The 12,186-nt window shown below is 38.5% G+C and overlaps 1 protein-coding gene across 1 annotated transcript; it reads left to right on the top strand.

Moving 5' to 3' along the window:
* The first annotated feature begins 728 nt into the window (after positions 1-728).
* rab38b (RAB38b, member of RAS oncogene family) lies at positions 729-9,366 on the top strand. Its single transcript, XM_066651525.1, has 3 exons — positions 729-927; positions 5,772-6,052; positions 8,754-9,366. Exons 1-3 carry the CDS (start codon positions 729-731, stop codon positions 8,904-8,906), a joined length of 633 nt encoding a protein of 210 aa, XP_066507622.1. The 3' UTR covers positions 8,907-9,366.
* The last annotated feature ends 2,820 nt before the right edge of the window (positions 9,367-12,186 follow it).

Genomic DNA, 12,186 nt, shown 5'->3' on the forward strand with positions numbered 1-12,186 from the left:
ATTATTTAAGAGTTAACTACTGACTATTTTAATTATATCATGATAATAATGTCTTGAATTATATTAAATTATTTGGTAAAGGTAAAACCCATAGCTTTTATACTTTAACTATTTAGTCACTAATCTAAAAACAGTCTTTAATAATCAAGAATACACTGTCTAAATAATGAATTAGTTATTGTTCTTGATGATACATGATCCATAATCTTGTCCTTAAATATATATTTATAATTTTTAAGTGTTTAATTTACTTTTAATATAATGTTTAAAGCACACATTATGCATCACAAAGTATTACATCATAATTAATTTGCCATTTATAGGTGACATTTATTGTGAAGTTTAACCAAGAGTTTACAAGTTTATATAAACTGCAAAAGTTACTTTAAACAGAAATGGTTTTATTCATGTATTTATTTGCAGTTTTCCCCATGACAACCGTCACACTTGTCCTTTACGTCATAATGTTACTGTTTTCCTGTCATTCAGGCAACACGTGGTACTCACTCAGCATTCCTAAGAGTCCACACACTCACACAAGCTGCTGGGGAAGGAAACGTGGTGCACATGAGCCATTCTGATGGTCACAAGTTGGCCCAGCCCATGCCCTTCAAACACATACTCACACAAACACGCCCACGTACACACAGAGCTGCTCCCTCCAGCACTGCATTAGTAAACTTGGGTGTCTGTGAGGAGTATGAGCTCATAACGGCCTGCTGTCAGCCATGCAGAACCACCCTAAAGAACGTCTGTACAAGATCCTGGTTATTGGAGACCTAGGAGTGGGAAAGACCAGCATCATCAAACGCTACGTCCACCAAACTTACTCCACCAACTACAGAGCTACTATAGGAGTGGATTTCGCTCTCAAAGTCCTCAGTTGGGACACAGACACAGTGCGGCTGCAGCTGTGGGACATTGCAGGTAAGAGTGTCTTTGTGTTGTGGGGTGGGAGGGGGCTGGTAAAATGATGCTGCACTCCTTTGAACTAGTTATACCGTACAGATAAGATTTACAAAAGCTGTATAATGTATTTATGATGTAAATCCTTTCTTCATTTCGGTCTTCAACTGTAACGTTTTACCTTAATTTAAAACAAGGCATTAGTGAGTTCAGGTATTGGTGTTGGATGATGATAACTGAATAATTATGTAATTGGGTGGACATATACATAGTGTGTATACACACACACACACACACACACACACACAGTATTATATTCATGGTATGCTCTTTTGCATGTAGCTTAGGACTGCAACATATTGTTCATTATACAAACTAGAACTGAATGGTTTGGTATTTCCAAACAGAGCTTCAGTTTAAATGAATCAAATAAATGCTGGCATCAGGTGTCTTGAAGAAAGGATGTGCTAGCATTCATTATTCGAGCTTGGTGGCAGTGTGAGATCGGAGAAATATTCATTCAAGTGTAAAATTGGCTAAACTGAGTTAAACATGAGAATATGAGGTAAACATATGGAAAAACATACTCCAGGAGTATGAGTGGTGACCAGGCCAAGATGTCTTTTCCATGATGAGTTCAAGAGTTGTTGAGCTCTGATATGGACTAATAAAAACATTAATAGAGAAAAATAAAGTTTCATTTTGGCCTTTAGGAATGTACTGGCAGGTAATCCTCAGACGACTCTGGCCTTCCTCCTCCAGAATCCTGTTTTAATCATCCAGATCCAGCCTCACATGTTCAACAGCCACCCACCATTCTCTCTCTATCTCTCTCTCACACACACATACACACAGACAATCTCTCTCTCTCTCTCTCTCTCTCTCTCTCTCTCTCTCTCTCTCTCTCTCTCTCTCTCTCTCTCTCAGCACCCAGACTTACTTCCCCACGTGGAAGGTATGTGTGCAATCATATGAGAACTGGTCTCATGTGAGTAAGATTTAGAGGCAAGTCACAGGGGAGTCATTGTGGAAAAAATTTAGCTGTAAACAAATCAGAGAAAAGAGCCTGCAAATCTTTCTAACTCCTTATACAAGCTATAAAACATATAGAAATGGCAACTCCCTCTAAATAAGGTAATGAAAGTATTAGCAGTGGAATTAATCTTTAAAATGCAATCTTTAAAATGTTTATTTTTACCTAGTTGGTGTTAAAGCTGTAAAGCTGGCTTGGAAAAGGGTGGGTCTGGAAAGCCAGACTTCACTGTTGAGCCTTCTGGAGTTGCCTACCTGATGACCCCTGTGAGGAGCTAGTGATGCAGCGTGTGGTTTGGGTGCTCATGTGATGGGCTCAATGAGTAACCATAGATGTTAAGGGTAGCTGGTTGCTGATCGGATCATAAACAGCCACAGCAATCTTAGGGTGTAGTTGTAGGATTGGAACAATAGAAAGTGTGTGGCTGCCGATAGGAAGAGAGTGGGGTGGGCCCTATGTGAAGCTCTAATGGATTGACATATTTTACATCTTATCTTGTGTATGATTATAACAGGACTTGTACAAAAGGTCCAATCCCAAAAGTAAAATTGCTGATCATCCACATTTTAAATTTGCCAAAAATAGTTCAAAGGCATGCCACAGAACCATGTTCTTGTCCAGGAGATCTATTTTCCTGGATAGATCAGATCCAGCCCCAACATGTTACTACCACTTATGTAACACATCACGTTACAGCACCCAAAATCGTTTTCCTATAAAAAGGCTGCCCAAAGTGTGGCCCTTGGGCCAAATTGGTCCTCAGAGATGTTAGACTCAACCCACCTGTTGCACCAGTTCCATTCATGCACAAGACTCTGTACTGTACTTGTGCACCTTTTTGTATTTTTCTCCTGACCCTCCCTAGGTTTGGGTAGCTCTATTCTATGACAGTAATCTACCAGCCTTGGTCAAATCCTTTAAGGAAAGTTGTAAATCCAAAACCAACAGCTACCACCGTGCCACCGTGCCAGGACCCACCGTGGCCCTGAACTGGATAAGCGGTTATAGATAATGAATGAATGAATTATTATATTCAAATTCATACAGAGAGATTGCTATATAGCTTGCCCCTTTGTGGGTGTACACATGAAGCTTTTATGTCTACTGAGCATAAAAATCAGCCTTAAACCTGCCCTTAAACTTTAGCACAAACCTGTCCCTAACCATAACAACCACCTTAAATCTAACATTCAGAATAGTTTAAACTCCAGAATGTTAAAACAGTAAGATTGTCTCTTAAAATTCTTCCACAACAGTTTACATTGATCTTTCTGTAAAACTCCAAGGGGTAAAAAACAGAGTTTGTGTGGATTTAGCAAACAGTTCTACCGTGTTTCCCCGATAGTAAGACACCCCCGATAGTAAGACGCAGTGTGGGTTTTAGGGGGGTCGGCTAATGTAAGACGTACCCCGAAAGTAAGACATAGTAAACTGTACGTTGGAAAAATATAAGCCATAGTACCGGTACCTTTTGCTGCATTAACTGCGGGATGCGGACGGTTAAAGCGGGATGAGCGGAGGGATGTGGAGGCCGCGGGAGCAGCAGTAATGTTGTCCGTGGTCCAACACGCAGCCTCAGTGCCCTCATGTGCAGCCGCTGGTGGCCGCTCTGATTGGCATGGCCATGGTTGTCATGGAATAAATCTGTTTTATCTTCCAGTATAACATATTCAAACTGTTCGTTCTTACCGTTTTTCATTGTTTTACATGTTATACATGGAAATACCGTCATGATACGGTTGTAACAAGACATTCTTGGCACTTGCTTTTATAAAACTGTTTTATGGTGAATACCATACTGTTCAGGTTGTTAATAAATGTTGATTTTATGGTTAAAACAAAAATCGACATTTTTTACCAATATAAGACATACCCCGAAAGTAAGACATAGTGGGACTTTTGGGGGTAAAAAGAATGTATGACACTGTCTTACTTTCGGGGAAACACGGTATTAGTGGAAGGATGCTTGCTTAGGGAGAGTAAAATAACTTCAAAACATAATAAATCATAGCGTTGTATGAATTGTTACGATTGCTACAAATATCTGAGATACATACTTTCCCTTTATTTATACAAATTTTGTAGAGACCTCAGTGTTTCAAAGCACATTAGATGTCATGTGTGAAATGCAACAACACTGACATGAATATCTGTAGTTTTTTGTGGCTCATATATATATATATAGGCTTGTTTCCTCACTTGGTTTCCTCATATGGAAACATATCACAAATGTTTCCTCATATGGTCCAATCATATATATTAGTGCATGGGTTGCTAATTCTGGTGGCCTTCCAATTTCCTTCCTTAATTTGGAATTAATGCATCGAATCAACCAAAGTTTATTTTCTACAGAATCAGGATTGTTGACACTTGCCATAGAAAATCTTTCAACTGATGGCTCTTTATGGAACCATCTCTGCCAATGATGAATGTGAATTTGAAGGAACTAATGAACCTTCACATACGAAATAATGTTATTTTTTTTCCCCAAGAACCATGTGATAAATCTCAGAGCCATCTAGGAGCCTTTATTTTTAAGAGTGTAGCCTTGTTTTCAGAGCAACACTACACAAGAACTTCCGATTTGATTGAATCCGACTGCTGTGGACCGCTGGACACTGTACCATTGTCACTACACTGCTGACCCCTTCAGGATCTGCATTTATTTGCAGACTAAGCGGCAGCATCCCTTTCTCCAGCCACCGCTCAACTAGGTCGCCTGCCAATTTGTCTTAAATTGAACATATCTGGCATTCTAAAACTTCTTTTTGCTAGCTAGCTTAATGATGTTGGTAATATTGTGCAACTCTGGGCATCCATATTCCCCTTCATTCTGCAACTGTCAAATTGATTTAATGAAGACATGACAGTTTGAGCAGTGTGGTGGCTCTCATTAGTGAGGAAACACAGTCAACCACAGATGACACTTATTTTGGCACTTGGTTACTGTTAAATAACCAAAAAAAAAAGAAAAATAGATATTTTTCTATATAAGGTGTACTTTATTTTACACATATGATTCTAAATAGGTATCAATTTGATCACTGTACATTAATCAGTGTACCATGGCAACACAACAAACATCTTATAACTGATGTTATTTAATAATAATACCTATATAATTATATGTATAGTGAAAATAACACATTACCTTGCTATGGTCTGTATACTGTATAGAGAAAATTATCCTATATTCAGAATATATTCTGAGATTATCACAGGAACCCAGTAAGAAAACACTAGAACTTGTAAATTTGGACAGATAGAGCTAAGCTGTAAGAATAGCAAGATAAGCAGATAAAATGAATCGCAAATGATGTGTCTCACTCAATGCCTCATTATTACCTCATAAATTATATAATTATCATGACATGTTCATTTGCATGATAAGTAGCTCCAGTGGTGGGCCACAGCTGTTAGAGTCAGGTCTTCAGTTTGGGCCATTATTTTGTAGGTGAAATTTAACAGTGATTCCTTCATTAAAGTTTTGAATGTTGTTGGAAAAGTGTTGGCTATCTGCTAAGCTAAGCTCATGCTGACAACAGAGTGGCTACACCACAATCAAACTGCTGACCTTGAAGGTTTGATTAACAAGCACCCAGTGAAATATACAGGGTAGGGGTATTTGATGACCAATGTTGGGAACCTGCGATTTAATGTGCAGTCAAGGTTTTCACTATGAAACCAGTCATATATTGCTTTTGCAAATGTTTTTCAATAGGCTTCATTAGCTGAGCACATTTTTATATATAGTTTGCTATGTAGCATGCTACAATAATGTCTAATGTTAATCTTTGAATCTTTCTTTTCCACTCTTCTGGTGCTGGGGAAGGCCAGGAACGATTTGGCAACATGACACGAGTTTACTACAGAGAGGCCATGGGGGCATTCATTGTTTTTGATGTCACCAGGCCCACGACATTTGAAGCTGTCACCAAATGGAAGGAGGATCTGGACTCAAAATTGACACTGGCCAATGGCAAAAGCATTCCCACAGTGCTGCTGGCCAACAAGTGTGACCAAAGCAGAGAAGTTGTAACTAATAATGGTCTCAAACTGGAGCAGTTCTGCCAAGAGAATGGAATTGCTGGATGGTTTGAAACCTCAGCCAAGGTAAGATGTCCAACATGGAATGCATGAGTTCCTCATTCATTCATAATCTGTAGTCGCTGATCCAGTTCAGGGTCGCGGTTGCATGAGTTCCTGTGTATATTAATGTTTTTGTTCATAGAAAGAACTGTTAAAATCTTACTGACCATTTTTATACTTGGCAACCATAACCTACTGTTAACAAACTTCATTGGTAGCCAGAAGAGTAGTGTCTCTCAATTTCCCATCTATACCTCTTTGATACATTAACCATGGCCTATTTTTAAATATTTTTCTTAGATTGACATATTCCCTTTTGAAAAGTACTGTTTCAAAGGAAATATTCATGTTTAGTCCAGGGATTGAAACCCAAGCTGATGTCATAGGTTTGTTTAGTCAAATTTTGCGTCTGAACAGATTTTTGTTCAGATGTTGAAACTATTGTGAGATTTAAATTAGCAGCTAAAGGGAATGTCTAGGATTGTGGGGTTTGTTTACGTTCAAAACCCAGCATTTTAAAAGGTGGAAAGGTATGTTTTAGGAGATAAATGACTGTTTGTGCATGGCTGAAGTTTAACTGCAGTTCTACATTAGTGTGTATAAGGACCAGATATCTATAGTTTACAACAGTTCTGCACCATCAGATATCAAGTCATTTTTAAAGACTTTGTTTACATCTCAAATTTAGAGGAATTGGTGACACTCCATTTTTAAGTGATAAGATACAGTAGGCATTATTTCTGTAGTTGTGCTGTTTAAGTTCTAAATTACTCTGCTCAGTGAACTGTAAGTAAAGTCTATTCATTTCAAACATGGGACCAACATCCTAGCTGAAATTAACCACCCTACCTGAAATTAAAAGAATTTTATCTAATTATATCCTTGGGAAAGTAACATTCAATAAGAGCTTGACTATTCAACTAAGTTTGACCAATCAAACATCCCCTGTCGCACTCTTAGAAAAGACTAATGAACATCACATCATCAGCTCAGGCTTTAATGGGGTGTCAAGCACACAGAACCAGGAGATCATGAGGAAACATGCATTATAAGCTACCTTAGGAGACCTCTAATTAAGCACTCATGAATATTCAGAGGTTAATTATACCTGATGGTCACATGGAGCGGTTGCCCGGGGAAAAAGAGCAAGTCCGGTGCTCAATTGAGGGCTCGCTCATTAAATCTAATGAAGACGTTCTGCAGGCAGGGTGCAGTTATTTATTTATTTATCCATTTAATTTCAATTTAACACCCCTTTTCATTCGTCTGTCGTGAAGCAGGGGAGCCTGAATGGTTTTAAATGAACCCTCGCCTGGTACAATTTCACTTCTTTTAATAATTCACAATGACTCTCCGACCTAGTTCTGGGAGAGCGGAGATCAAAGGAAGGCCTGCTATCGGCTTATGATCAAAAGTGGTAGATACAATCAGACCCCGAGACGTGGGTGAACGTCTGCACCGCCCCACGCTGTTCAGCAGGCTTTTATGCTTGTAATTGGTTGGAAAATTTCATGCACATTTTTTTCTTCCTCTAAATCTGCTTGTGTTAAAGGTCTAATTTCCAGATTGTATTAAGTATAATTCCATCGGATACTTTTGAGGAAGGAAACAGCTTGTAATATTATTACAACATGGAATTGGCACAATATTCCATAAGACTCGCCTCTGAACATGACAGTGCAAAGTGTCACACACTGATCACATGCCAAGATTTAAGGAAGATGGTTAGCAGTTTTGTTCAAGCAGAACTTGACCTCACTAATGCTCTCAAGGCTGAACACATCCTTGCTCAAAGTTTCACAGAAACATTTCAACACATAGTGTAAAGTCTTTTTAGAAGAGAAGCTGTTATTGGAGCAAAGGAGGTGGAGGGTGAGGGGTGAACTACTATTATATAAATATTGATCAAAGTCACACTTGTTGATGCTACAATTTTGTTAGCCCTAGTCAAACAACGCTGAAGTTTACTTCGTTTACTCCATTTATTTAAAGGTTCTGTTGCACGTTAAATGGTGTCGGAATTACTTTCAGGTGCCTAGGTGACAGACTGTAACTGGAACACCTTTTAAGGTGGAACAGAAAATTCAAATTATAAACTTAGGTTTAAAATGTAACTGTTGCATTTTATGTCCATTAATCATTAGAAATGTCTTTTGTTGTTTTGGATGGCCCTGTGTATTGTAGAAGGTATTACATTAGTTCACACATTGAGTACAGTAATAAATTTGTGACATTGTATTAATATGTTGAGTTGGGACCATAACCTGCTGATAGACATGTTGTCACTGTAAAAACAAAAATAAAACGTTTTTCCCCATTGACTTCCATTAAAGGTTAAGAAGGTTTTTCCTTCTCTTGTAAAGTTACTATTTTGGAGAAACACATTTTTCAGTGGACAGCAACAGTATGCTTAGAAAATTACAATGATATGGCTATGAAATGCTAATTCCTGGTTTTGCCAAGAGCAGATATGCACATCTAACAAAATGTGGAATGTGAAAATGTAAAATGATTTTGTTGTCTGTGATTAGCATGGTAATGGCAAACTATTGCCAGATTGTTCAGAATGCACAAAATAAGCCTTTTCAATTTTGAAAAATCATATTTTATGATGACAGTGATATTTCATGACTGTTTATCATGATGTTATGATTTTTCCTGATTATGTTTATCATGACATTGTGATATATCAATTTATTAAATCTCTCAATCCTGTCCACTGTAGGACAATATCAACATCAATGAAGCTGCTAACTTCCTGGTGAAACACATCATTGCCAGTGAGAACGATATCCTCAGATCAGTGGTTCCAGACACCATCTCACCGCAGCTGACCCCCACCAAAGAGATTAGCTGCTCTGCGTGTTTTAAACCCTAACAGACACCAAGAACCAGTCCTGAGAACAGCTGACTTCAAAACAGCAGCCCAGGAGGACTGCAGGATTGACCTTCTGCTCCCACTCTCTCAGTTAACATAAAACCAGAGAGGACAGCAAAGACAAGTTTGTGAGAATGTGTGCGCTTTTGTGTGTGTGGAACAGGGAAGAGGAGTCCAGTTATATATGAGTCTGTACTTCAGTGATTTCAGTGTTCTTGGTAATGTATGTATAACAAATATCTGTTCTTGACATTGTCCACTTTATTGGACACACATGCCTTGTTCCATCAACTATTCGTTCTTTTACCTTATACATTCACTACAGAAGTTACAGTTACAGACTGAAGCCTGTGTGTTGTTATACACAGTTTGCCACTCTCTACCTCACTGGCGATATTTATGTTGCTGACCAGATATTATGGCACAGGACCATTCTCAGCTGAGCAGCTCTTATGGTCAGAAACAGGCCATAGATAGTTTAGAGCAGGGTTTCTTAACCATTTCTACCTCAAGGCCCACATATATTTATATGTACCCTTGAGGGTACCATCACATTTACAGTTTTTCTGACAGTGTAGGAATGATAAAGCCACCTCCTCCCCCATAAAAAACAGTAATATAAGGATGCATATTCCTGCTTTATGTTTACAACTGAAAATAAAATATCAGATCAGGCTAACATACTCTTGTTTTATATCAGATATGAAGCAGATTTTTGAACATAGAGCAGAATGTTTATAAATGGACGAGCTAGACACTGTGGGTATGCTTTTTTTTTTCTTGAGCTTGCTGTGGGAGCCATTTTGTTTTTGGTTTCCTGAAGCGACTGTGGCCACCAATTGTTGCAGGTTTATATTAATATTTTATTACAAAGAGCCATCACTGATACACCAAGGACCACTGTCTCCCCTCGATACTGCCCTGCTGGAGGATAGTCAAGGCAAACTATGTATTAACGGATGAGGTACAGTCTCTAGCTGTGAATAAGACAGGTGGAGCTACAGAGTATGGGTGTCTAATAAAGTGAACTATGATTGTTTATTGAACTGTAGTACACTACATGCCAAAAGTATGGAAGCAAGCAGTGATTTTAAAAAAATAATAATAATATTACTATTATTATTCCAATAAACTATTTTACGCTTATTGCTATGCCAACAACAACCAAAGCACAACACTTTACTGACATTAAGTTTAAAATGCCCAGCCATAACCATACAATGACAATGTTCTGATTGGCAGCTTTATAAAAGAGAACTTAGTGCTGAAACACTGTTTATAACTTCATTGGGAATGCATGGGACTAAATTGCTGAAGCCTGAACAAGTTCATGTACACGAAAGCTCCAAATGCTTGTAAAAGCTCCAAAGGTATTAAAACGTGCTTTGTCCTCCTTTGCCACAGCTATAGCTTCTACTCTTATGGGAAGGAGTTTCAATGACTGGAACACTGCTGTGAGAACTGAATTAATTCAGACAAAAGAAAATGAATGAATGAATGAATTAATGTTGGATGATAAGTTGCATGAGGTTTTGGACTAAAAATGCCACAAATTGTTGCAATTTAATGTGGACAAATTCACTAATTATTAGCAGTGTATACCACATTTGGAAATACACTAAACTGATCACTGGATTAGGAACACATACCTTGTATCTACATTCTTTGTCCATTCTCTCAGCTCCACTGCCAGTAGTTTCTCTGCATACAACCTTATCCCCATGTAACCCTGCTCTTCAATGGTCAAGACTGCCACAGAGAAGGTAGTTTTTTTGTGGTGCATCATTCTCAGTGCTGCAGTGACACTGACTTGTTGGTGATGTGTTAGTGTGTGTTGTACTAATAAGATTAGATCAGACACAGCAGGGCTTCTAGAGTGTTCCCTCAGTGTAACTGCTGGACTGAGAATGATCCACCAAGCAAAAACATCCAGCCAACATAGTACTGTGTCCACTGATTAAGGACTAGTTGAAGGACTACAGATGACTACTGTCTCTGACTTTACAAGTTGGACCAACAAAGTATGTGTGTCTAACAGAGGGGACAGTGAGTGGACACAGTGTCTATAAACTCGAGTAGCACTGCTGTGTCTGATCCACTCAAACCAGCGCAAAACAGACTAACACCACCACCATGTCTGTGTCACTGCAGCGCTGAGAAGGATCCACCTCCCAAATCAGATCTGTTCTGTGGAGGTCCTGACGACTGAAGAATAAGGTTAAATGAAAAGTATGCAGAAAAACAATTCTGTAATCGTAGAACTAAAAAATGCTCCTATATAGTCAGTGGATCTGATAGATTCATCTTTCATGAATCTTGTATGAGTCAGATATGTTCATGTTCACATGTGAAATCATGTAAATGTTACATTTATGCAGTTGTGTGAGGTTAAACAATGTTTTAATCTTTCTGTGACGTAAGAAAACAGACGCAAGCAACTGACGAACACACAAGTAAATATGCCAACTGCCAACTTAATCCCCAATCACTGCTGCACTCTCTCTCGCCACTAATTTCCATACATTTTCTGCATTTTCTTCCATCCCTTCTTCTTTTGCACTCTCACTCGTCTTCTCCCTCACCCTCTGCAGTGATTCACTGTCTGACTCACTGACATTATATAAATCTCCCATGAATCCTCTCCTCTGCACTCACATTTGTTTGGATATTTTAACACGGATATTGATCTGAATTCTTTTCTGTTTCGTTGCCTGCAGGATGCCAACATGATGCACTTTTTATTTGGTACTAGCCCATTGTTGTCTACGTGGGAGGTGTTATATAATTAGGAATCACATCATTACGAGTGTGTGGGCAAACAGAATGCTCAGTGTAATGTGTTACACGGTTTTAAACTTGAAGACACATGTGGGAAAATGTTGCCTTTTATGTTTTGTATTTGGATGCTAATTATAGCCTGACCGTATGCTGCATTGGCAGAGTTAACTTAATGTGTTTTTTAATAAGACACACATGTTTATTAATATTGCATATTTGCAATGTGACTTCAGCCTTCTTTGAGCCCAAGAAGTAAAAAAAAAAGAAAAGAAAACAGTTTTGAACAAAAATGTGTCTCTGATTTTGTCTTTCTACCTTTGTTGCTGCATTGTACTGACAGATAGATTCTAGTCATGTCTCATCATGAGCTACTGTTAGAGGGGTTTGGGGGTATGATTTTTTTAGCTTTAAAAGTAATTGGATTTTAGGTACAACACTATGCTGCGGAACATGCTGAACTTGCGTTTGTACACTGACAGAAGCAGAACGGCTCTTGAGGGAA

This window comes from Hoplias malabaricus, chromosome 18, assembly GCF_029633855.1.
Source record: "Hoplias malabaricus isolate fHopMal1 chromosome 18, fHopMal1.hap1, whole genome shotgun sequence".
Classification (NCBI taxonomy): domain Eukaryota; kingdom Metazoa; phylum Chordata; class Actinopteri; order Characiformes; family Erythrinidae; genus Hoplias; species Hoplias malabaricus.

Bases quoted from the DNA above. Each gene is read 5' to 3' on its own strand.
- rab38b (XM_066651525.1), top strand. From the start codon at position 729: ATGCAGAACCACCCTAAAGAACGTCTGTACAAGATCCTGGTTATTGGA. The intron at 928-5,771 runs GTAAGAGTGTCT...GTGCTGGGGAAG, and splicing joins GCAGCTGTGGGACATTGCAG to GCCAGGAACGATTTGGCAAC. The intron at 6,053-8,753 runs GTAAGATGTCCA...TGTCCACTGTAG, and splicing joins GGTTTGAAACCTCAGCCAAG to GACAATATCAACATCAATGA.